Source organism: Chelonia mydas, chromosome 3 (genome assembly GCF_015237465.2).
Source record: "Chelonia mydas isolate rCheMyd1 chromosome 3, rCheMyd1.pri.v2, whole genome shotgun sequence".
Classification (NCBI taxonomy): domain Eukaryota; kingdom Metazoa; phylum Chordata; order Testudines; family Cheloniidae; genus Chelonia; species Chelonia mydas.
This window is the reverse complement of record NC_057851.1, coordinates 107,691,889-107,719,615: the sequence shown is the minus strand read 5'-3', so window position 1 is coordinate 107,719,615 and position 27,727 is coordinate 107,691,889. Positions and strand designations below refer to the sequence as shown.

General features: G+C 41.8%; 1 protein-coding gene across 1 annotated transcript in view; it reads right to left on the bottom strand.

Annotated features, from left to right (window-relative positions):
* ADGB (androglobin) overlaps positions 1–27,727 on the bottom strand; it is a 231,390-nt gene that overhangs the window by 41,452 nt on the left and 162,211 nt on the right. The window contains exons 26-28 of the mRNA XM_043543090.1: positions 19,991–20,178; positions 18,143–18,327; positions 6,067–6,263 (exon numbers count right to left, since the gene is read on the bottom strand). Coding sequence (XP_043399025.1) covers positions 6,067–6,263; positions 18,143–18,327; positions 19,991–20,178 — 570 coding nt within the window. The remainder of the gene's footprint in view (positions 1–6,066; positions 6,264–18,142; positions 18,328–19,990; positions 20,179–27,727) is intronic.

The following is a 27,727-nucleotide window of genomic DNA, read 5'->3' as shown; positions in this document are numbered from 1 at the left end:
GAGTCCCTGAGTGTGCTCCCAATTTCTGTATCTATTTTCATTTCCCCACTACCCCAGAAAGTCTTGAATCATAGAATATCAGGGTTGGGAGGGACCTCAGGAGGTCATCTAGTCCAACCCCCTACTCAAAGCAGGACCAATCCCCAACTAAATCATCCCAGCCAGGGCTTTGTCAAGCCTGACCTTAAAAACCTCAAAGGAAGGAGATTCCACCACCTCCCGAGGTAACGCATTCCAGTGCTTCACCACCATCCTAGTGAAAAAGTTTTTCCTAATATCCAACCTAAACCTCCCCCTTTTACTCCTCGTTCTGTCATCTGCTACCCCTGAGAACAGTCTAGATCCATCCTCTTTGGAACCCCCTTTCAGGTAGTTGAAAGCAGCTATCAAATCCCCCCTCATTCTTCTCTTCTGCAGACTAAACAATCCCAGTTCCCTCAGCCTTTCCTCATAAGTCATGTGTTCCAGTCCCCTAATCATTTTTGTTGCCCTCTGCTGGACTCTTTCCAATTTTTCCACATCCTTCTTGTAGTGTGGGGCCCAAAACTGGACACAGTACTCCAGATGAGGCCTCACCAACGTCGAATAGAGGGGAACGATCATGTCCCTCGATCTGCTGGCAATGCCCCTACTTATACATCCCAAAATGCCATTGGCCTTCTTGGCAACAAGGGCACACTGTTGACTCATATCCAGCTTCTCGTCCACTGTAACCCCTAGGTCCTTTTCTGCAGAACTGCTGCCGAGCCATTCGGTCCCTAGTCTGTAGCGGTGCATGGGATTCTTCCGTCCTAAGTGCAGGACTCTGCACTTGTCCTTGTTGAAGCTCATCAGATTTCTTTTGGCCCAATCCTCTAATTTGTCTAGGGCCCTCTGTATCCTATCCCTACCCTCCAGCGTATCTACCTCTCCTCCCAGTTTGGTGTCATCTGCAAACTTGCTGAGGGTGCAATCCACACCATCCTCCAGATCATTTATGAAGATATTGAACAAAACCGGCCCGAGGACCGACCCTTGGGGCACTCCACTTGATACTGGCTGCCACCTAGACATGGAGCCATTGATCACTACCTGTTGAGCCCTACAATCTAGCCAGCTTACTATCCACCTTCTAGTCCATTCATCCAGCCCATACTTCTTTAACTTGCTGGCAAGAATATTGTGGGAGACCGTATCAAAAGCTTTGCTAAAGTCAAGGAATAACATGTCCACTGCTTTCCCCTCATCCACATAGACAGTTATCTTGTCATAGAAGGCAATTAGATTAGTCAGGCATGACTTGCCTTTGGTGAATCCATGCCGACTGTTCCTGATCCCTTTCCTCTCCTCTAAGTGCTTCAGAACTGATTCCTTGAGGACCTGCTCTATGATTTTTCCAGGGACTGAGGTGAGGCTGACTAGCCTGTAGTTCCCCAGGTCCTCCTTCTTGTTACTCTTAACATCTCTTGCTAGCTGCAAGTCCAGGTGTGATTTGGCCTTCCTGATTTCACTCCTGCATGCCTGAGCAATATTTTTATACTCCTCCCTGGTCATTTGTCCAATCTTCCACTTCTTGTAAGCTTCTTTTTTGTGTTTAAGATCAGCAAGGATTTCACTGTTAAGCCAAGCTGGTCGCCTGCCATATTTACTATTCTTTCTACACATCGGGATGGTTTGTTCCTGTAACCTCAATAAGGATTCTTTAAAATACAGCCAGCTCTGCTGGGCTCCTTTCCCCCTTGTGTTATTCTCCCAGGGGATCCTGCCCATCAGTTCCCTGAGGGAGTCAAAGTCTGCTTTTCTGTATTCTGCTGCTCTCCTTTCTTCCTTGTGTCAGGATCCTGAACTCGACCATCTCATGGTCACTGCCTCTCAGGTTCCCATCCACTTTTGCTTCCCCTACTAATTCTTCCTGGTTTGTGAGCAGTAGGTCAAGAAGAGCTTTGCCCCTAGTTGGTTCCACCAGAACTTGCACCAGGAAATTGTCCCCTACACTTTCCAAAAACTTCTTGGATTGTCTGTGCACCACTGTATTGCACTCCCAGCAGATATCAGGGTGATTGAAGTCTCCCATGAGAACCAGGGCCTGAGATCTAGTAACGTTAGTTTCGTTAGTTGTGAAAGAAAGCCTCGTCCACCTCATCCACGTGGTCTGGTGGTCTATAGCACACTCTCACCACGACATCAGCCTTGTTGCTCACACTTCTAAACTTAATCCAGACACTCTCAGGTTTTTCTGCAGTTTCATACTGGAACTCTGAGCAGTCATATTGCTCTCTTACATACAATGCAACTCCCCCACCTTTTCTGCCCTGCCTGTCCTTCCTGAACAGTTTATATCTATCCATGAGAGTACTCCAGTCATGTGAGTTATCCCACCAAGTGTCTGTTATTCCAATCATAATTATAATTCACATCATAATTCCTTGACTGTGCCAGGACTTCCAGTTCTCCCTGCTTGTTTCCCAGGCTTCTTGCATTTGTGTATAGGCACTTAAGATAACTTGCTGATCGTCCCGCTTTCTCAGAGAAAGATAGTGAAGGACCATCAATACCATAGATGTGATCCTACCCATCTAGCTTTCCAGACCATAGTTCAACTTAATCTTACAATTCCTGGCAGGCCTTCTTGTATTCCAGGGCAGCAGAAGAGCAATACTCCAGCGAAGTACTCCTAATGACTGCATGCTTGGTATCTGGGATCCTTGGAAAATACAAAACTTTAGGAACTGTCTATTGAACTCTTGATTTCATGTTGTAAGAATGTAACTAATAATTATAACAAGTGGACTTACTGGGATTTTGTTCTGTGGGAAATATCACACTCTGCTTTTTAAAAATTCTATTTTAGGAGTTTAGCTTCTGATAGGCTCTGCTCTGACTTCTGTTTTTCTTGGTGTTTCTAGACTAGTGAGCTCAGGAAATTGGTCAGAAGTGCTTCTCTAGTCTAACCAGTAAAGGCCACGTAAGTTTGTTTTGAGATATTAATGCTTAATTGACAAGTCATCCTGCAACATCAAAAATTTAGCGGCAAAACTTTCTTTTTTGGTGGGGTGAGGGGAGGAGCTTTGAGACCTAAGTTGGAATCTAAGAACTAGATCTGCTGAAGTCCAATGGACCCTGAGTGAAGAAAAATCCTTAAGAGGAAGAAAACAGTTCCTCTCTGGGAAACCTAACACTCACCTAGGACAAGTCTGTACTCAGCCACTTGCATAGATGTATAAGCCTTCCTCCTTTTCACCTGCAATCCTCATTAAGCAGCCACTATAACAGCAGCTCTTCTACTCTCCTCAGCACATGGACTGCTGCATGCTAGCAATCCTTAGTATTCAAACTACCCAAAACACATGTGTAGACCCTGGTGTATCACAGAAGAGTGCATACTACATTCTCTAAAGGAACAGTGCTGTGTGCATGTCCACCCTACCCCTGTATGGTCAATGCTGCTGCAACTTTGCATCACTCTCTATTGAGCACGGTGCCTAATAGACTTAGAACATAACCAGATATTGCTTTATCTTGTTAAAATAAGCAAGTCCCAAGAGTTTGTGTCCCCTTTGTCCTAGTAAATCATGCTGAAATGTTGAAAAGTCTATTGATAATAAAAATGGAATAGACAATCCTTCTGTAACAGCTGCAGCTTCCTGAAAGCCTGTCAGATCTAATACCACAAAAGTTTGGGAATAAATCCCATATGAAAAGTGCAGCCGCAGAAATGTCTAAGTCTGATGTCCACTGCTGCAGTCAACTGAGAGTGTGACATTCAGAGTACTGTCAGGAGAAGGAGAGATGGAGAAAGAGCTTCCGAGTGCCTGGTCTATGCCTTAAATATAGATCTTCTGCCCTTGAGATCTTTTGTTTTATTGGGCTGGCAAATCTGAGAACAAACAACCACAATTTATGTGGAGAAAACTAAAAATGTACCTTCAAATCTATTACAGCGGAACTCACTTCTTGTGTACTCAGAAACAGTGAACATCTCTACAGTGAAGACCTTAAAGTCCCACATTGTTCAGATTATTGCAGCATGCAATTAATATTCTGATTGTAATGAATCTGATTGTTTTCATATAAAAACTCATTTCACTATAAGAGAATTTAGGTGTATATACAGAATGTTAAATGGTGTTGATGTGATGGACTCATAATAATTCTTAGCACTTACATAATGCCTTTCATCCTTTAATTGTTTTACAAGTCTCACAACACTGTTTTGGTGTATATAAATATTATTGAACCACTTTGCAGATGAAGAAACTGATGCACAGAAACTATGTTGTATTCTTGAGGGAACATTAAGTCTCTTTGCATTGCCAAATCTGGCTGTTGTTTCTTCTACACGTTCTCCAAAATCCATTCTTACCTCTCTAACCCCACTGTCAAAACCCTCAGCCATGCCTCAGTAATCTTACCTCTCAGCTTCTGCAGCCTCTTCTTCCATGACACACCCTCTGACCTCTCCAGTCCATCTAGAATGCAGTTGCTAAACTCATCTAAGTTTCCTGCCTTTGTCAGCAATCCTAATTAAATCTTGTTACTGGCTTTTGCAAACTGTTCTCAATCAAATTCAAGCTTCTTGTTCTTACTTTCAAAGTCCACCACCAGAACAATCTCATATTACTTCACTGCTAGCAATGCTTTTATTCCCTGCTCACTCGCTTTACTTCACCCAAGATGCTCTCACTTATAACTTTTTCCTGCTCTTGGACATCCACCATTTTCCACGTAACTCCTTTTTCTAACTGGAACTCTCTTTCCTAACCCAGTCCACTATGCTTCCATCCTTTCTCCCTTCACATTTCTCTTCAAGACACACTTTTCCCATGAGGCCAATGTAAACTAATCCTCCTCTCTTCGTACCTCCATCTGCATTTGTGTGTACATATGCACATACTTAAACCCACAAACCATCACATCACTCACTATTGGAGATGTCTTCTGCCAGACTATCATATAAGCACACAGCCTTGAGTTCACTATGGACTCCTGTAAAATGAGGTGCACCCACCTCTTGCAAGCACCCCCTGATCGAGTGTGTGCCTGCAATCTCTCAGTTTGTGATTTCTCAGGTGGGTTTTCTCAGCAGGCCTAAACTGAGACAAGTCACAAAGTAGGTGGGAAAACAGGACAGCAGGAGTGGATGCATTTCCATTTAGAGATCTGGGGTGGAGTCCTGTCCCTCTTGAAGGGAATGAAAGTTTGCCCATTAACTTCTATGGGACCAGGATTTCTCCTCTGCTTCTTCAGTTCAGGTGGTAGAGGCTCATGCTTTTAGGATGTTTTTCTAAAATATATATGTGAGCTCAACCACAACATATGTGGTTGGTGCAGGAATTGCTGGGTGAAATTATTTGCCCCGTGTTATGCAGGAAGTCAGACTAGATGATAATCATTGTCCTTCTGGCCTTAAAATCTGTGGTTCTATGACAGAAGGAGATGGTTTCAGTGATCAGATAACGTGGTTGTGAAGATTTTGATGAATGCACCTTGAAGAGGTTGTGTGTGTGTGTTGTGGCATAACCCTCTTTCTTCCTTCACACACTCAAACATATACACATGCATGAATACAGAAATACAGATAGTAAAGAATATGAGTATGAAGAGTAGGCCTCATGAGAAAAGTAAGTTTTGAACAAAAAGACTAAAGAGGAAAAAACAGAGGGCCTGGCAGATTGGGTTACCAAGGAAGATACTGGCATGGGTATGTATGTAAAAATATGATTGTTGAAGAAAGATACAACAGGACTGGTTAATTTAGAATATTGGGTGGAGCAAAAGGGCTGAGGTGGGGAGTAAACAGAGTTCCATTGTTAAATCAATGGGATTCTGCACACACTTGTATTATTTTGCAGTTATTATTTGGGGCCTTAGATTTTTAAATCCTCAGAGCAGGGCCAGTACTATAAATATTTGTGGCACTACAGAAATAAAATAAATAACAACGACAACTATATCATTCTATGAGAATATAAGGTTTACACAGTATCAGGATATTAGATTTTCACATTAATAAAAGAATTATTGGGACCACTCTTCTGTTGTGCTTTTCCAAAATCTTTGCAGAAATTTGGATTTAAAATTTCTTACCGGTTGTGGATCTACAGCATTCTTTTCAAGGGCTGGGAGGATGGCAGTCTCTTCTTCTATTACAGCTTGGCCTTCTAGTGCACTTCCTGGCCTATGAGATTTGATGCCTTTCTGGGATGCTAAAGCTCCTTTTCTTTTGGTCCCTCCAGTTTCTGGGTCCTTCTTTGTGCTGCTTTGGCTAATCTGACCTTTGCTTGCTGGCAGAGAGATAAAAATGTCAACTTTCAGTTTCCTGGAATTCTACAAATTTAGTAGAATCAGCTGAACTGACACAGGCACATATTGTAAAGAGAAAGAGTGACTTTAGTCAATTTTCACTCAGTTCATTCTGTTCACAAGGTTCTAATTAACTCTATGACTGTGCTAAAAATCACCCTAATTCATTTTCCTTCTGCACTGGAAATCACATATCTCTTTAAAATATTTGTTTTTCTTAATAACCAAGACAACATTTGTTCTACCCAGCATTGCAGACTCAGTTGTTGTGTAGTACATCTTTTCTATACGCTCTGATCCAGTTTCCAATATATTCTTGCCATTACTCTGTGGCCCCAACTGACTATTGCTCTGTATGATGATTTGGGGAATCTGTCTGTCCAACTTATGAATTCTGGTAGATAATACGAAGTTATGAAACTGCTGTATCATGGAATGCCTCTGAGTAGATGTGGAATTCACTACTGCTGACTGTCGGTGGGTCTCTCCCAGACAAGATATGATGGTAGGTTGTTAGAACTAAATGACTGCCTATTGGGACAATGGGTTAGGTCAGGGGTGGCCAACCTGAGCCTGAGAAGGAGCCAGAATTTACCCATGTACATTGCCAAAGAGCCGCAGTAATACGTCAGCAGCCCCCCATCAGCTCATAATATCAGTAGCAAGGACTTCATCCAGCATACAGAAATCACTGCTGGGCCTGGCAGAGGCAGAACAGAGATGATATTAAATGATCTTCAAGGAGTGGATCTCAGTATTCTTGTAGGTTTGGGCTTTGATGGTTCTAGTTCAACAAAAGGATATTTTTCTGGAGATAAAGCAGTGTTGTATATCCAATGTGAAAATCTCTGTTTAAATCTGGCAATTAATATATCTCATGAAGATCCTACAACATTATTAGTCTGGAACACTATTTCCAGAATGCTTTTGATAATAGCAAGAATAACAAAAGCTCCATATGTTTACTGATGGGTTGATCAACATGATACTGTCATTATTTCCCCACAACCTGTCCATAGGCCTTAGATATTCTGAAAAATGTAGAACATTACAACATGAATATTTTTCTTTATTATTTATCTGACAGAGGGGGCTGAATCCTCAGATGTGTTAGAAAAGCATAGCTAGATCCATTTTCTAGCTAGAATATGCTATTTCTGGGTGAAGGAACCACTCAGGATTAATAAACAACCTGTTCAGATGATCTGCCAGTGTATTCTGAGCCCCCAAGACGTGGGCCTCTTTCAGAAGTACAGAGTTGCTGATGTAGAAGGCCCAGAGCAGTATTCCTTCCTGACAGAGCAGTAAGGATTGAGCCCCTCCCTGCTTGTTTACATAAAACATGGTGTTTGCACTGTTGGTCAGAACCAATAAGCTCCTTCCCCTGATGCAAGGAAGGACTGCTAAACAGACAGCCTACAGCTCTCTGATGTTTATATGTAGACTGAAATCTTGGAGCGACCAGAGACCCTGCATCTATAGGTGTCCCAGGTGAGCCTCCCAACCCAAGTCTGAGGCATCTCTGACTAAAGTAAGAGAGTGCTGAGGTGGGGGTGAAAGGAACTCCCCTGCATACATTAGTTGGATCTAACCATCAATCTAGAGGGGAGATGATGTCACTTGATACTTGCACTAAGATGTCTATGCAATGCTTTTTTGGAGAACATACTTCTGCCATCCAGCCCTGAAGGAATCTGAGGTGCAGTCTGCCATACTGGACCACATAAATGCATGCTTCCATGTGCCCCAGCAACTTTAAACAGCTTCTCACCATCATGAGAGGATAAGCCTTTAAGTCCACAATGGGCTCCGCGTTGTATGCAATCTTGTCTGAGGTAATAAAGCTCTGGCCATCCTTGAGCCCAGGACTGCTCCAATAAATTGTATTTTCTGTACTGGAGCCAGGACTGACTTGTCTGAGTTGATCAGGAGGCCTAACACATCGAAGGTGGACTTGGCTTAACATTTTATCAGCCAGTCATCCAGATAAGAGAATACATGGACCCCTATTCTCCAGAGGAATGCTGCTACCACTACCATACATGTGGGTGAGCTGAGAGACCAAAGGGGACGACTGTGAACAGATAATGATGGCTGTTGATGGTGAATCTCAGAAATTTTCTGTGGCCATGATAAACTTCATATGAAAGTAGGAGTCCTTAAGTCAAGAGCAGCATACCAGCTCCCCAGCTCCAGAAAAGTAATAATGGAAGCTAGAGTGACCACCTGGAATTTTGTTTTTTTTCATGAACTGGTTTAACCGCCTTAGATCTAAAATAGGCCTGAGACCCCCCTTTTGCCTTCAGGATCAGGAAGTACCAGGATCTGTAACTCCGGGATCTATAACTCCTACAAGGAGAAGCAATTACAGATGTTGCAGTAACGCTGCCTCGTGAGAGGGGTCCCTGACGGGGGGGCGGGATGGGGGCTAGAAATAAAATGGAGTGCATATCCCACTTCCACCATGCTTAGAACTTACTGATATGTATAATATGGGCCCAAGCATGACAGAAGTGGGACAGGTGGTTTGCAAAAATTATACAAGAAAAAGAGGGCCCTCTTGGAACTCTCAGACTTCTCTTGAGCTGCCCTTCAAAATGATCTCTTGGAAGATGCCACCTGCCTTGATGAACCGGCGGCTGTGGATGCAGAGGGAGGTGTTGGTCACCATTTGTAAAAAAATGGTTACTCACCTTCCTGTAACTGTTGTTCTTTGAGATGTGTTGTTCATGTCCATTCCAATCAGGTGTGTGTGCGCAGCGTGCACAGTTGTCGGAAACCTTTTCCCTTAGCAGCTCCCATCGGGTTGGCTAGGGAGCCCCTGGAGTGGCGCCTTCATGGTGGTCAATACGTGACCCTGACGATCTGATTCACTTCAGTTCCTTCTTGCCGGCTACTATGATAGAGGGGAAGGAGGGTGGGTATTGGAATGGATGTGAACAACACATCTCAAAGAACAACAGTTACAAGAAGGTAAGTAACCATTTTTTCTTCTTCGAGTGCTTCTTCACGTAGATTCCAATCAGGCGACTCCCAAGCTCTCCCATGGAGGTGGGGTCGGAGTTAAGGAATCACTGATTGGAGAACTGCCCTGCCGAAAGCTGCATCATCACTAGCATGCTGGGTGCTGGCATAGTGGATAGTAAATGTGTGCACCGAAGACCAGGTTGCCGCTCTGCAGATCTCCTGGATGGGCACCTGGGCCAGGAAAGCAGCGGACAAGGCCTGAACTTGTGTTGAGTGGGCCATAATAACCGGGGCTGGGACTTTGGTGAAGTCATAGCAGGTACAGATGCAGTCCGTGATGCAGTCCAGAAGCTCCTTCATCTGGTCTGCCACAACTACAAACAGTTGGTTTGACTTCCTGAAAGGCTTTGTGCACTCAATGGGGAATGCTAGCGCTCTCCGGACTTTAATGAGTGAAGTCTCTGCTCCTGCATATTAGCATGGAGCTTGGGATAGAAGACTGGTAGAAAAATGTCTTGGTCAATGTGGAATCGGGATACTAGGGTTACTTGGGCAGGAAGGCTGGGTGCGGCCTGAGCTGTACTTTGTCCTTATGGAAGATTGTGTGGGGAGGGGATCGGAGATTAGCGCTTTTAACTCGGACACCCTCCTGACTGATGTGATGGCAACCAGGAATGCCACCTTCCACGAGAGATACAAAAGGGAGCATGTAGCCAGTGGTTCGAATGGGGCCCCCATTAGTCTAAAGAGAACCAGATTGAGATCCCACGCAGGTACCAGCGGTCGGGACTGTGGATATAGCCTTTCCATGCCTTTCAGGAAACAGCCCACCATAGGGCTGGTGAATACCGAGCTCCCCAACTCTCCCGGGTGGAATACCGAGATGGCTGCGAGGTGTACCCTGATGGATGATCCCGCCAAACCTTGCTGCTTCAGATGCAGTAGATACTCCAGGATGAACAGTGTAGATGCCTGAAGTGGAGGTATGTGGCGCTGCTCACACCAGCAAGAGAACCTTTTCCACTTAGCTCGGTAAGTGGCCCTGGTGGAAGGTTTCCTGCTACCAAGCAACACTTCCCTCACTGATTCCGTGCATTGGAGCTCCATTGGGTTTAACCATGAAGCTTCCAAGCCATGAGATGGAGGAACTGGAGGTCCGGTTGAAGGAGGCAACTATGGTCCTGTGTGATCAGATTGGGGTAGAGTGGTAGTGCGATCAGGGCATCCATTGACTGCTGCAGAAGCGTGGTGTACCAACATTGGTGTGGCCATGCTGCAGCCAGCAGAATTACCTCCCCTTTGTCCCTGTGGATCTTGAGCAGCACCTTGTGGACAAGTGGCATCAGCGGGAAGGCATACATTAGACGTCTCCCCAGGGTAGTATGAACATGTCCAAGATAGAGCCCGGACTGTGTTTTTGGAAAGACCAGAAATGTTGGACATTTCCTGTTGCTCCTGGTGGCAAAAGGTCTAACTGGGGAAACCCCCACCTTTGGAAGGTGGAATGTACGACGTCCGGATCGATGGACCACTCGTGGTTGCGAAACAACCTGCTGAGGTGGTCTGCAAGTTCATTCCATATTCCAGGGAGATAGCCCACTCCATTCCCTGGAGGTGTCCTATACAAAAATCCCACAGCAGGAGAGCTTCCCGACAGAGAGGGGAGGAGTGGACTCCGCCCTGCTTGTTTATGTAAAACATGGTGTTGGTATTGTCAGTCATCACCACCACGCACTGACCCTGCATTCTGGACTGGAAGGTCTGGCAGGCTAGACGCACATCTCTGAGCTCCTTGATGTTGATGTGGAGTGAAAGCTCGACCTGCGACCATTGACCCTGTGTCTGTAGGTCTCCTAGATGGCCCTCCAACCCAGAGCTGATGTGTCTGTTACTAGGGTCATGGAGGGTTGAGGCGTTCTGAATGGGAGTCCTTTGTGGACTGTGCAGGGGCCTAGCCACCAGCGAAGGGATTACAGAACTTGCTCCAGTACTGTCACTACCAAGTCCAAGCTGTCTCAACCTGGGCGATAAGTTGAGGCGAGCCATGCCTAGCGTGGCCTGAGCCTCAGTATGGCATGCCTGACACATAGGTGCAGGCTGCCATGTGACCAACGAGGGTCAGGCATCTCCTTGCAGTTGTGGTGGGGTACCGCCTGAGAGTCTGGATAATATCTGTCATTGCTTGAAATTTGGACTCTGGCAATATTTCTCTGGCCTGTACTGAGTCCAACACTGCCCCGATGAAGTCTATTCTTTGGGTCGGTAAAAGTGTGGACTTGTTCACGTTGAGGAGGGGGTCATAAATATAAAGGGAAGGGTAACCACCTTTCTGTATACAGTGCTATAAAATCCCTCCTGGCCAGAGGCAAAATCCTTTCACCTGTAAAGGGTTAAGAAGCTAAGGTAACCTCGCTGGCACCTGACCCAAAATGACCAATGAGGGGACAAGATACTTTCATATCTGGAGGCGGGGGAACAAAGGGTTTGGTCTGTCTGTGTGATGCTTTTGCCGGGAACAGATCAGGAATGCAGCCTTCCAACTCCTGTTAAGTTAGTAAGTAATCTAGCTAGAAAATGCGTTAGATTTTCTTTGGTTTAATGGCTGGTAAAATAATCTGTGCTGGAGGGAATGTATATTCCTGTTTTTGTGTCTTTTTGTAACTTAAGGTTTTGCCTAGAGGGATTCTCTATGTTTTGAATCTGATTACCCTGTAAGGTATTTATCATCCTGATTTTACAGGGGTGATTCTTTTACCTTTTCTTTAATTAAAATTCTTCTTTTAAGAACCTCAGTCTTTAATAAGGCTAAAGAGGATCTTAGGGATAATGGTAGCATGACAAATGGGAATGAGGATATGGAGGTAGATATTACCATATCTGAGGTAGAAGCGAAACTCAAACAGCTTAATGGGACTAAATCGGGGGGCCCAGATAATCTTCATCCAAGAATATTAAAGGAATTGGCACATGAAATTGCAAGCCCATTAGCAAGAATTTTTAATGATTCTGTAAACTCAAGGGTTGTACCGTATGACTGGGGAATTGCTAACATAGTTCCTATTTTTAAGAAAGGGAAAAAAAGTGATCCGGGTAACTATAGGCCTGTTAGTTTGACATCTGTAGCATGCAAGGTCTTGGAAAAATTTTTGAAGGAGAAGGTAGTTAAGGACATTGAAGTCAATGGTAAATGGGACAAAATACAACATGGTTTTACAAAAGGTAGATCGTGCCAAACCAACCTGATTTCCTTCTTTGAGAAAGTAACAGATTTTTTAGACAAAGGAAACGCAGTGGATCTAATTTACCTAGATTTCAGTAAGGCGTTTGATACCGTGCCACATGGGGAATTAGTAGTTAAATTGGATAAGATGGGGATCAATAGGAAAATTGAAAGGTGGATAAGGAATTGGTTAAAGGGGAGACTACAACGGGTCCTACTGAAAGGTGAATTGTCAGGCTGGAGGGAGGTTACCAGTGGAGTTCCTCAAGGATCGGTTTTGGGACCAATCTTATTTAATCTTTTTATTACTGACCTGGGCACAAAAAGTGGGAGTGTGCTAATAAAGTTTGAGGATGATACAAAGCTGGGAGGTATTGCCAATTTAGAGAGGGACAGGGATATCCTACAGGAGGATCTGGATGACCTTGTAAACTGGAGTAATAGAAAATAGAATGAAATTTAATAGTGAGAAGTGTAAGGTCATGCATTTAGGGATTAAAAACAAGAATTTTAGTTATAAGCTGGGGACGCATCAATTAGAAGTAACGGAGGAGGAGAAGGACCTTGGAGTATTGGTTGATCATAGGATGACTATGAGCCGCCAATGTGATATGGCCATGAAAAAAGCTAATGCAGTCTTGGGATGCATCAGGAGAGGTATTTCCAGTAGGGATAAGGAGGTTTTAGTACCGTTATACAAGGCACTGGTGAGACCTCACCTGGAATACTGTGTGCAGTTCTGGTCTCCCATGTTTAAGAAGGATGAATTCAAACTGGAACAGGTACAGAGAAGGGCTACTAGGATGATTCTAGGAATGGAAAACTTGTCTTATGAAAGGAGACTCAAGGAGCTTGGCTTGTTTAGCCTAACTAAGAGAAGGTTGAGGGGAGATATGATTGCTCTCTATAAATATATCAGAGGGATAAATAACGGAGAGGGAGAGGAATTATTTAAGCTCAGTACCAATGTGGACACAAGAACAAATGGATATAAACTGGCCACCAGGAAGTTTAGACTTGAAATTAGATGAAGGTTTCTAACCATCAGAGGAGTGAAGTTTTGGAATAGCCTTCCAAGGGAAGCAGTGGAGGCAAAAGATCTATCTGGCTTCAAGATTAAACTCGATAAGTTTATGGAGGAGATAGTATGATGGGATAACATGGTTTTGGTAATTAAATATTCATGGTAAATAGGCCCAATGGCCTGTGATGGGATATTAGATGGGGTGGGATCTGAGTTACCCAGGAAAGAATTTTCTGTAATTTCTGGCTGGTGACTCTTGCCCATATGCTCAGGGTTTAGCTGATCGCCATATTTGGGGTCGGGAAGGAATTTTCCTCCAAGGCAGATTGGAAGAGGCCCTGGAGGTTTTTCGCCTTCCTCTGTAGCATGGGGCACGGGTCACTTGCTGGAGGATTCTCTGCTCCTTGAAGTCTTTAAACCACAATCTGAGGACTTCAATAGCTCAGACATAGGTGAGAGGTTTTTCGCAGGAGTGGTGGGTGAAACTCTGTGGCCTGCGTTGTGCAGGAGGTCAGACTAGATGATCATAATAGTCCCTTCTGACCTAAATATCTATGAATCTATGAATCTAAGAACCTGATTGATTTTTCATTGTTCTTAAGATCCAAGGGTTTGAGTCTGTGTTCACCTGTACAAATTGGTGAGGATTATTATCAAGCCTTCTCCAGGAAAGGGAGTGTAGGGCTTGGGGGGGATATTTTAAGGGAAAACGTCTCCAAGTGGTCTCTTTCCCTGTTCTTTGTTTAAAACACTTGGTGGTGGCAGCATAGGGTACAAGGACAAGGCAAAGTTTGTACCTTGAGGAAGCTTTTAACCTAAGCTGGTAAGAATAAGCTTAGGGGGTCTTTCATGCAGGTCCCCACATCTGTACCCTAGAGTTCAGAGCAGGGAAGGAACCTTGACAAGAGGAGTCCTAGTCTCTCGAAGGTGTCCCTGTTTAGAGGTCTGCTCTGGGGCGTGCTTCCTCCTTGAATGCCTTCCTGGGTCTTTAGAAGCGCTTATCCTCTGAGTCTTCTGAAGATCCCATTACCGAGTCCAATTTCCAATGCCTCTTTCTTGGGTACCAATGATGATCATCTGCATCTGGTACATTCATGTTGCATTCCCCGTCAGTATCTGGCCTGGGCCAGGGAAGCTAATGATCCAACCAGCAAACCAAATTCAGTGATGAATCCAGGTCACGTACCACCTGAGGCATGTTGTGCATACCCCAGAAAGAAGACTGGTAGTGCTAGAGGTGTGATACTGACTGACACCGAGGTGCCTGGTATCCAGTACTTGGACCGAGGTAGAGGGCTCAGATAGGAGGCTGCAGTGCCAGTTCCATCAGCAGATATTTTAATATGGCTGAACTATTTTTTTCCCTGAACAGGGTTTAAAGCCCTTACCAATGCCACACTTACCGCTCACAAGAGCCTCCCTGAAGTACTTGCCGTAGCTGGGGTGAGAGTCACTATTATGCATAGCCTTGCTACAAAAGCGGCAGGGCTTGAAATCCAGAGAGTGCAGCATATCTCCAGTTCAGGTGACAGTACCCAAACTGATTCTGGAACCACACAAAACTACAAAAACAATTAAGAAATTTTTTTTAATCTGTCTAATTACACACGGGTACTTTTACAGATATCAAGAAAAGAAGCCAGGGCAGGGAGCTCCAACAACCTTTCTGGTCAGTAAGAAGGAACTGAGTGGGGCGAGGGGCAGTTCGGCCCTTTATATCTGAGCAATATGTGCAAAACAGCAGAGGATGCTCGGGCCGCCTTAATGGGTAACTCTCCGACAGTTGTGCACTAGTGTGCACAAACACCTACAGGGGAATGGACATGTACAGTCATTCAAAGAAGAATTGCCTGTTCGCAGTTGTACAAAAAAAAGGGGGGGGACTAAATTTTTCATGAGTGTTCTTTTTCTGAGCTAACAACTGTCATGAACTTGTGACCCCAGAGAAACCCCTTGGTGGGGTCTGAAAGACTGTTCACCTCCCACAGCCCTTCTTGGAGTTGGGCGATTTCTGGTAAGCTGATTAGCATGCATGTAGGTTCTTTTATTATTTTTTATATGTTTTCTCTGTAACGCTTTTAGTGGTAACTTAACTGTTGACAATTACGCTGTTTCTAGCCTGTGAGGAAGGAAGACAAAGACTGACATGCTGGGGAATTCAGAGGGTAGGCAGGGAACTGTGCAGCCTGGAAATACCCTTGTGGGGATTAGCAGACGCATGTCTCTGCCCAAGAGAGATGATGCCTAAGAATGGGTGCCCTTGATGGACCAGGGAGGGGGAATACAGGTACAGTTGCCCTCAGTTGTGAGACCAGGTACCCCCACCTCTGGGCCAGGAGGGACAGACAGTCCTGCTGCAGACTTTTCCTTTTTTGGTAGCTCTCTGTCAGCATCTCCCCTCAAGCAGCTGCTGACAACTCACTCTCTCTTCCTTTCTTCAGGAGGGACATTTTAACGGATCCTTTTGATCTCTAGGCTCATGGCCTTGGCCAAGTAACCATATAACTTTGTTGGAGCCTAGAAGTCACATCTTCTCAGCTGATAGCTTGGTATTGTCTTTCAAGTGTTTGCAGGCTATTATCTTTATCCAGGCTATTGTGTGGCCTTCCTACTTGTTTTTCCAACTGCCCACTAATGAACTGAATCAATCAATACATTCCGACAGTCAAATAATCCATGGAGCTCTATGTTGACTATTTTAATAGCGAGGTCATGCAATCATAAAATTGTTACAGATTAATTCTACATTCTCCACAGCACCCATTAAAATCAATGACTTTAGTTTAAGGGAGAAATAAAATTTGGGATTACAATGTATTTTTGCTGAATTTTAGTAGTCTTCATTTTGAGGATACTAAAGTGTAATGCAGACAGTAATCAGAAATGTCTACATTTGTTCTGATGAAATCAGATATTTTTCTTATGTAGTATTGGTAATTTATGAAAGATAAATTAAAGTTATGAAAAAAAGTCATGCATTTCACTACAGAGCCATTTGGGCAAAACTACTGGAGACGAATGCATGAAGACACACCATTTTGATCAGTACCAAAGCAATAATTTTACAGAAAAAAACCAGTAGTTGAATGATTTGTCTTTGCCTCAAACTGCTAATATGCTGATAGAGAGGTAGAAACTGACTGATTGTAAGAGGATTATTGGTATTAGACCCTTCATATAAAGGTTTATTTCTGTTAAAATTTCAACACTGATGCATAGTGCTATGTGCAAGTGTAGTAGTTGAGTTAGCTGTTTGCTTTGAATGAATCACTGCTGTATTATTGCATATATTTGAAGAAAACATGTAGGGGAGTAAACCCTACAGAGAATGGGATTACAAAGAAATATCTATATATGCTTCTGTAAACTTCAGTCCTGTATGTACATCTTGTAAGCAAATTGCAAACAACATGGTTAGAAAACACACGGATAACAGGAAAACAAATGAAGACTAAACAAGCAATGCTGAGATTGGAAAGCACATTGATATAAACCCTTTATAGACTGTTAGATATATTAAGAATGTAATAGGTATAGTATATTTCATCTGAATTGAAATTACCGGAGCACAGTAGTGAAAGTGTCTGAAATATGCTTAACAAATACATACCTGATATGAATTTAACCATAATTATTACTCTACAACAATAAAATTAAACAGCACTTAAGAATCAAATGTCAATCTACTAGTTCAGGAAGAAAGCCAGATGCTACATTTGCAAGAGCTGACACAAATTTGGTTCAGTTTTTGACTTCCAATATTTAAAAGCTGTTATGGAAAAAATGAAAAGGCCTACTAAACTGTAGATATGGCTAGTGGTAATAAAATTAATAGGAAAGAAAACAAGCTAAACAAACATAAAAAGTTTCTCAGTCTGAGACAAAATTATTCAGATAAAAGATGAGAGAGAGAGTGTGTAGGTATAGTAACTGACAATTAAATTTAGTCCCAAAGGATATTCTCTATAAATTGGAATGTGCCCTCTGAGATAACTTTTTCTCAATATTTCTGTTGGCATTATAATGAGCTGTCAATATTGTTATGGTTATTTATGCCTTCTATAAATCTGGCACTATTAGTAGTTCCTTCAGAATCCTCTATTTTCCTGAAGAAGGTTGTAGGGGAGCAGGGGAGAAAGAGCCAGGGATTAAAAATAATGCTTGTCAAGAGGTATTTTCTAGACTAACGAACAAAAGAATGCCTATGTTTTAATCTCTGAAGATCAAATGGTAAGAACAAGATTTGAGAAGAGAATATATCTCAGTTCCCACTAATAAGGGAAATGTGTCCACATAAAAATCTTAGAACTAAGGATCTGCATTAATTATGGCATAAATCCAAATTACTCATAGATGAGTCAGAAAACTAAGGCAAAAGTCACAGGCAAATAGTAATGCCAGGCAACTATGCAACCAACCTCACCTCCAACTCTCCCTAGGGCCACCAAGCATGATCCTGCATTCCTGGCCCCCATGTCAGAGCAGAGTGTAGAAGAGAGCTGAAATTCACAATGAAATGAGGGAAATGACATAATTCATGGAAAAATTGGGAAAAAATCATAGTTCCTGTGTGTGTTTTAAAGGTTATTTCTTACTTAAAGCCATTATTAGAATGCATATTCCTCTTGAAATGCAAAATAAATACTTACACTGAGAACTTAAAGGCCTTTCAGTACATAAGAAATTAAATGCAGGGATGACAGCATGGCCCTTTCCAACAGTGCTCACAATTTCCTCCTCACTATCCAGGACTTGCAATTTAATGAACACATCTGATTTAGAGGTTTGTACCTGCACTGTAGCAATATGTGATGCTGTGACTTTTACTGCATACCTAAAGAGGAGAAAAATTCCAACAACATAAACAACCAGATTGTTCATTGTTAGAACCTCTAAAACCCAATTAAGAAAAGCATCTTCATTCAAAAAACCACATACTTAAATCATTGGGATGGGCTTAGCACATGCTTAAATTGTTTCCTGAACTGGAGCCCAAGACACTAAGCCTGGAGTTGAAAGTCACCAGATGCAACTAAAACAACATTTTTGTTGTTGTTCAAACCACCATGAATTAGCTGAAGTTGTATCACAACTTTCAGTATGAAACTCTTCCCCCGCTCTTTCCCAGGTTCAAAATTCTTAGGTTTACCAAAGCAAACAAAGTAAAAAGATAGGGTAATGTACGTTTAAAAAAAAGTCAGCAACTATGGATATGCACTAGCGATAGGCAAAGAATATCTAGACACATAAGCATATGAACATATTTTAAAAAATTAAAATTTTTTTGAAGGAGCATAGACAAGAGTAAAAGGGGAAACTGCTGAAGGCACGGCACGGTTAGCAAGAATTTAGAGTATTTATTATATTTCCATTTCAAGTTTTTCTGGAATTTAATTATCTTTATTTCTGTTGGGACTGATTCTGCCACCTTTACTCACGGTCAGTAGTCCTTTACTCCATGAGTAATCCCACTGATTTCAGACCTTGGTGTGAAAAGTTATAATACTGCTCTATCAAGAAACATGTATAAAAGTTAGATCCTGATCCTGCAAAGTCTATGAGTGTGCTTATCTTCAGACATGTGAATAGTCCAAACCTGTTTTAATAGAGCTTTCACCTCCACATTTAATAACTGAAACATGTATACAGTAACAAAACCAGTAGATTATATAATACTAGTAATTTTTTTTTTTGCTATTTGTTAAATACTGCTGTATTTACAAGTTTGAACAGGTATCTGCTCACAGACCTGAACCAAGAGCCAGTTAATCAGCTGGGGTAAATTGGCATAGCTCCTTTGACTTCAATGAACCATGGCTATTTATGCCAGCTCAGGATCTGGCCCAAAATCATTTTAGTCCATTGAAAAAAAATTACAAACTCAAATAATTGCTTATGTTGATATAGAATATGCTGTTCTAAAATAATATGTGTGCTCTAATCAAATGTGTATAATTTACAATCAAATGAAACTTGCCTGACAATACTATAGGATGGGAATGTGCCTGGTAGTTAGAGCAAGGGACCTAGGGTAAGGAGTCGTGATTCTATTCCCATCTTTCTCGCTGACTGGAGCCAACCAATTCTGTGCCTTAATTTCCCCATTTGCAAAATGTACATTAGAATGCTAACCTATCTCACAGGGGGATTATGAAGTTTAACTTATTAAAGTTTATATAGTTTTCTGAGATCCATGGTACTTAAGTGCAAAATATTATATTATTATTTCAAAGTAATGAATTAAATGTAATGTTCCTTTACAAGGACACCCCACCCCACATCTGCATTAATTAGTGGCAATATTTTAGAAAACTAAACCCTACTCTGGGGAAATGTTCAAGTCTGACTTTCATATTGAATAAACATAATTGCCTGTAAAATTCAAGTATATCTTTCCTGTTTGCTTGAAAGCATTTTTCTTCCAAAAAGAATACAATTTTCCACAAGTAGTGTTATATAAAAAGTGACATTTAAATTGTTCTCCTTCCAAAATTTACCTGAATACAATGTGCTTGTCATTGGGTATATAATAGTCTTTAATTTCCTTAGTGGAATAGAAATTATTTACAGCATCACGAGAGAGAACGGGGAGTGGATTATGGGAACCAATGAGACGTAGTCTCCATTTCCCAGCTGCCACAGGTAAGTCACCAGTAAGTGCTTCAGCCATGAACGTGTATCCTTTCTGAAAAACAGAAAACATGTCATTTTTCATTAGATATGACCATCACTAAAATGATGTACTTACAACGAATACTGTGTACCCACAGAGGGCAAACACTTATCAGTACCACTCCTGATGTGGCAGTACTATGGCTCTCTTATGATCCTACCGTACCTTAAGCAACCCATAGTGAATACCTTGGTAACATCATTTATATTGGGTAAAATTTTAAATGACAAGTCATTATGCACAATCCAATTTGGAAAATATTAATCAAATCTTAAACATTATTGCAGCATGTCCATAATTCTTATGATAACTCTCCCCATGATTAACATGACTGATGTTTATTCTGATTTTGTTCTCTTCTTTTGCATTATACTTATGTGTGATGAACTGCCACTTATTTCTTTATCTTAGTGTTTTATACTGCTGCAGTATCTGAGTGCCATCCATATTAATTCAATAGCAAGAGCGATCATTGCAAATACAGTTAATTTTCTTTCTCTAAAGTACGCCTTTGTTCTTTCCCTCTATCCCAACATTTATTATAAATGGAAGTAGATACACTGGAGGAAGAACTAAAGGTTATTTCACAAGTTGAGAAATTTCACTCTGAATTATGAGCAAGACACATCAAATTTAAATTTCAGTGATGCTTTTGAGTTTGGACCTCCTCTCACCCCATGGGGCAGAGCCAGGGAAACATCAGTGAGCTGTATTTTCAGCAACATTCCCCAGAAATTATGCTTCAACTTTACCTTGTTTGAAGCTAATACTGACATCAAATGGCACCATTACCATAAAAATTGACAAACTGACATCAGTGTATAAAATAATGTAAAATTCCTATAAAACATTTTTAGATTAACCTCAGACTGACCAGAACTCAGAACTCTGGTGTTAACTAATATAGGTAAAATGGGGGGGGAGGGGGGAATGTACCATGAAAGGCAAAGGACTGTTTCACAGTATAAGCTGTAAAACTTGGATGAGAACTAGTGAAGGGTGGAATGGATATATGCCTGATGCAATATAGAGAACGGAGGATTTGAGTAGGAAGGAGGTTGTGAAAGCAGAGGAGAGAAGGGTTATAGCCAGTTCTAAAATGTTATATAACAGTGACTGTAGAGCTACAGATTTCTGTGGTCTAGATTGAACAATGCAGAGGAATCATCTTCACTGACATAAAAATAGGATATTTTAATAAATTGTTAAGAACTTAGGGTAGGAACTTCTTCATATAATATGTTTGTACAATGCCCAGCACCATTATCTTAACAGGGGCCTTGGTTGCTAATGCAATATAAATGTTAAATAATAAAAATATACCTCCATAGAACAGAAAAGTTTGCTTCTGTTCCATTTAAATTGGCAAAGCTGTGAATTATGGCAACATCCTCAGGCTATTATTATACTGACATTTTCTTTCAAATATGAATAATTTAAATGAAAAGAAACAGATACAAAAAATGACTGTGACTACTTAAATGAATGTCTAAAAACAATACAGAAACCCTTTGGTTCCTTCTTTCCCACACTTCCCCACCCCATTTTCTTTTTTTAAAATCTTTTTTCTTTATTTCCCTGTTTCTCTCCCTCCAACTCTGAAAGCTCTCCCTCCTTTATGTGTATAATCCTGCCTCCTCAATTTTACATAATTTTTGGGTCTTTTGAGTTGTTTGGATAATTGGGGTTGCACTTTAGCGGGAACTCGCTCAGAAGACTTAGATCACTTCAGAGACAGACTGTTTCAGAGGGATAGCACCAGTTTCCCCACTACTTAAACATCTATGTATGCTTTGAAGGTGTGTGATTTTTCAAAAGCATCCAGTTGTTTACCTAAATCTGCTTCCATTGAAGTCAATGGGAGCTTTAGCATTGGCTTTAATGAGAGTAGAGTTTAGGCCAACACTGTACACTTTTGAAAATACCACCCTAAATGAATTCAGTCCCACCTCCCAAAGTCCCCATGTTGTGATGACCTTCCCTTGGGTGAGTGCGGCTGGATACTGCTTGCCTTGGAGGACAATACTGCTCCTCCAGGCAGCCAGAGAGGACTGCTAGGGAGTGATACAAGGTGCTCCTTTCCCAAGGGGATGTATCCTATCACTCCCTGCTGCTCTTAATTCAGATCCCCCGTGCTCCGTTGTTACTGGACCACCAGCCTGACTCCTTTGAACTTTTTTTTTATAAGCATACTATTGTTTATTCATATTTTGTTCAGCAACAGCAAAAATACATGGACCATTAAAAATAGAGAGTGGGTTGTTGGGGCTACTGGATATGGAGAGGCATGAAGTATGAACCCCTAGTGTGGACAATAGATTGGTACAAGTTAGCTCCACTCAACAGAGTAGCGGGGGAGGGATGTGATGGATTAACGTTTTCTGGATGATCTGGCTAAATACACAATAATTGGCTTTTCTATTTGCTGCATATGCATATTGACAGTGGGGGCTGCAAGCAAAAGGGAGGGAAGCAGAGAGGGTCTCAGATAAGATGGGGAGGGAGACAAACTGGAAGGAATAAGTAAAGAATTTTTTGTGGTAAGAAGTGCAAAAAAGAGAGTTGAGGGTCCCTACAGGATGCCGGTGGTGAGTTGGGACCTGGGATAGCATAACTGTATTTATACATAAAACAAATATGAACTGAAGATTTGTCACACCCCTATTTCCAATGCTATGTTTGGAAGACTATACAAAATTCTGTTTTCTGTATAATAAGAAAACATTGCTGAGTTGGAAAGAATGCAGCAGAGGGAAAACAACATTATGCATGGTTTTGCATTAAGAATTATTGAGAAAGGCTAGCCTGCAAATTTTATCCTATGCACCAGATTTTAGAAAAAAAGATTTTGTCTTTGTGTGAGTTTTGTGTCAGAATTTATAAAAAGCATATAAGGTTTTGAATGAAAATTATTGTATGCCAATAAACTGAGCTCATAGCTACTTGAAAAATAAGAGGTCACTGCAGCTGAAGATGAGGAGACAAGTATACTAGCAATTAATACATAGTATATTTGCACCAAAAGTATCCATTTAAATTAGACAAAAAATGGCAGAGACCTAAATTCAGTAGCCCTTACATTTGAGAGACCCCAAATTCAGATTTGTAGAGAAAATTTCCATGTTCAAGTGGCACTTGCACAGGATTTGGCATCTCCTTTTGGTGCCCGAGGTTCTCCAAAAGATGCATACAAAACTTTTGGGGCACACATGTTTTGATAGGAAAATGTAGAGGCCAGATAGAATCCACTCTGAAGACTGAGACCAAATTACACAATCCCTCTTTTACTGATATCATAACAACTCAAAGCACCTCACTCACTGGCAAATTGCAGTGCAATCAATATGATACAATCAATGCCTGCCTTTACAAACACAGAACATCTTAATTAGCCTATATTTAATCATATTTATGCTACAATTTGTCTTCCTCTTCTTTTTGGGCCTTAACCAAAGTCCACTGAAGTCAATAGAAATACTCCTATTGTAAAAGTGGACTTTGGGATCAAGCCCTTAATCACGAATACTATATAATTCCACTATAATCAGTTTATGAATATCAAATTATAAAGCTATATGTAAGTTAATTTTAGAAATTTGGAAAGTCATAAAAATACCAGTACATAGTACATTGGGCACAAGTACACATTTTAGTTTGTCACATTTCAGTTTTTGAAAAATTGTAGAAGAGGTTTACTTTTCATGCTCTTACTACTTCAGAACTTCAGATTAAAATAAATCAGTCAACCAAGTTTTAAATAACAAATACAGCACAGCTCCAAATCACCTATCTGTTGGCTTCAGATTTATCTATTTTGGTCAGATTTATCTATTTTGTGTTCTATTATCAGGATTACTAAGTGTTTAAAATGAGAGCTCAAAAAGCAATGAAAAAAAGACCATTTATAATCCAGTGATCCCATCTTGCAAAGTCATATATATGAGTAACTTTACCCACTTGTAATTAATTGGACAATGTAGACTACTCAAGGCCATAATTCAGGAAAACATCCCTATTTAGGTAAGCACTTAAATACATGCTTCAGTCTCATTGCCCTTAACAGGATTTAAGCACATATTTAAGAGCTTTCCTAAACAGGAATAGATTTAAGCACATGCTTAGGTATTATCCTGACTCAGGGCCTAAATGATTAAAGGTATTCACATGCATTTGTTTTTAAGATCAGATCCCAAAGCCTTTCTTATTTATTGAACATAATAAATAATGCAGAAAATTTGGTCAAAAGGTCAAAAATCATTTGCTTGATATTATTGGACTGACAATTTTAGAACACTTACAAATGATTAAAAATAGAATCTTTGGATTTCAATTGAAGATTTAGCAGTACTTTGTTCCTTATTCTATCTCATTATCCTATCCACTCATAAAAACCTTGTGAACAATTAAAAAAATAAAGAAATAATGTGGTATCTTCTTGGTAGTGGAAGATAGGATTATACACGGAAAGAGTTTAGATTAAAATAGTATGCTTCCAAATACAGCCAAGGATATAACTAAAGTGTCTATCTACACTGTAAAATCTGCAGAAGAAAGACAGACACTATTGCTACTCTGCAGATTTTATCCTCAGAGTCAATCATTTTGAAATTAACTTTAGTTTTCTCCAGAACTGGCTTTGCAGCGGAATAATAATATCTGCAGATAGTTTAACCTTCGTTGAGAGTTGCTGAGTCATAGTTTTTGAAGCATAAAACTTAAATGGTAGGGTTATATCAAGAAAAGAATCTGTTTTGCATTAATACTGACATTTAGGGATTTAGATATTATTTCTCACTTGCTGTGTTACATTGTTATGTTTTTTGTAACATAGTATTAGAAAGGAGGTGTAGTGTCTGTTCATATTCAAAGTCAGTTAACTTAATAATAGCATTGGATAGTAAAGCGCTGGCTTTGCAGTTCCCATTGGCCGCAAACCACGGCCAATGGGAGCTGCGGAGGCTGTGCTTGCAGGGGGAGGCAGCTCCCAGAGCTGCCTGGCCATGCCTCCACCTAGCAGCTGAGCAAGGGGGATGTTGCCACTTCTGGGGAGCCCCCAGGTAAGCACCGCCCAGAGCCTGCCTTACCCCGTTCCCTGCCCTAACCCCTTGTCCCCTCCCACACCCAAACTCTGCTGCTTTGGGGTGGGGGGGAGGCGTGGAGCCAGGTAGGGAGCCTGCCGGGGATCATGCTACCACCTGCACCTGCCCAACACCAGCTGGGCTGCACACCACCGCCTGCATCTCCAAGCAGCTGGGCCACCCTCCCCCAGCACCCGGGGGGCACCCCACCCCCAAGTTTTATTCACTGGTATTTTTAGTAAAAGTCATGGACAGTAAACAAAAATTCACAGCCCGTGACATGTCCATGACTTTTACTAAAAATACCTGTGACCAAAACGTAGCCTTACTCACAACTACTGCTGTGTAAACTGAATGAGTGGCAGTATCGGCAGCATCAAGAGAAGCCTACAGAGTTATCCTGGCAAGGAGCTGGCCTTCTGCAACAATTGCCTGTAACTGCTCTCTGTGTTCTGCTGACAGATGTTCAATAAAGGAGTTTAGCTTAGTATGGTTTATGTGGTTATACTTTGCCATTAAGGCCTGATCATTGGTGATTCTAAACTGTAAAGTAATAAGATTTTCTGCCAAGGAGGTTATCATAGGGCATAGATTTAATGTGGTGCTGCCTTCCACGTTCATTAACTGCCTCAACCCCAAAGGAGTTAGGAGATGGGTAAGAAAATAAGAATTCTTATTCTCTTAAAGGGAGTAATATTTTTTATCTGTCCTTTTGCACATGGGAGGAATTGAGGCTACCAGATGATCTTTGCCCGGTCCAGGAGTGCTTTATTCACTGGCAGGGCAATGCAGGCAAAGGAGGCAGTATGGAGGATGTCGAACAGTATATGATGTAGTTCTTCAAGCTCCTTAAGGGGGATCTGTAAAGAATCTGTGACCCTACTGATGAGCTCTTGACACTGCTTAAAATCATCAACCAAGGATGGTGGAGGTGGCATGCCAGCTTCATCTGGGGATGAAGAAGAGATGTTCACAGATGCAGAGATCTCCTCATCAGCCCTGGTCTCCTGTTCCTCAAAAACCTCTTCCTGAGACTCCAGTGTCCTGGAAAGGGTGGGTGAGAAGGGTTGTCTGTTTTTGCGAAGGGCAGAGCTTGAGGCCCTAGAGAACTGATGGTGATAAGCCACTCAGGGATTTCAAGGGGGTGGTGCATATGGCATGGGTGGCAGAATCCATGGGTGCTTGCCTCAGCAAGATGCTAGCTTTGGATGTCTGTGATGAGTGACCTCAGGGAAAAAAAGCCTTCATGGGGTGGAGTGGAGAGCCATGCACTGATATTTGGGCAGCGGAGGCAAAGTCTTCATCATAATCCTCCTCTCTGAGACACTCAGTAATGGTGGGGCAGCAGAAGGAGCTTGAGGTACCACCACTGGTCCTGGACATATGTTTGGGGATCTGGATGCTCTCAGGATTGAGGAAATGTGAGGTTCTGCCATTGGTAGTAGGTGGGCATCCGGAGACCTGGAGGTTCTCGGTACTGAGCAGAGATCAGAACCAAGCAATAGCGAACCAGGAGTCTGACACTGCGAGGTCTCGGGGAAACCCGAAATCTTGCAGTACCAAGAGTGTTGTTGGTACTGTGTCCAGGGCTTGAGGTAAAGGTAGCCAAAGGAGTGGATGGTACCGCGAGTTTTGAACACTTCTGGGGGAAACCTGATGGAGGTTGAGTGGTCTTTTTCAGTACCATGGTAGAGCTCTTCTTGCCTCTGCAGTCTCCTTTTGGTACTGATGGCCTCTTGGAGCCCAAAACCTTAGAGTCTCTAAATTTGTCAGAGCGCTCAGTACCTAAAAAACCAGGCGCCTCATGGGTACCATGCCAGAGACTGATGGGATCTGGGGGAGCTGATGACTTCAACTTCTTTGAGGTAGATTCACTACCTGGAGAACTTGGGTCCTGGTCCTTGGAAGACTTATAAGAGGAATCTTGAGTCTTTGTCTCAGATGCCCTCCAGGAGTGTGGCTCAGAGATAGAAGAGGCAGCCGACTTACTCAGAGACCATGGTAAAAAGGGGTGCTCCTGGCCTGGTTCAGAGGACAGACACAGTGAACTCCCCATCATAAGGAATACAAGTTTTATCTCCTTGTTCTTTTTTTACTTTAGATTTTAATACCAGTCAGAAGTTTCACTTTGGGGGAATGAGTGATTCCGCCAGGCAATGGATGCAGCAGGCATGTCTATCGCTTACCAGGATTGCCTCCTGGCATGACAGGTAATTATTGATTCTGGGAGACCTGGGCATACCCTTGGAAAGGGAGAAAAAAGTCACTCCCCCAGGGGGAAACTACCTAAAAGATTTATATTTATAAGTCTTTATATAAATATAAGATTTATATTTACTTAATCTAAAGCAAATATGTATAAAATTTACTTAATTTTTAAAAATATTTTTGTAAAAAAGAAATGAATATATAACTAACTACAGTATTACTAACTACTATATACACTAACTACAGAAAAAAAACTCAACCCGGACAGCTAGCTA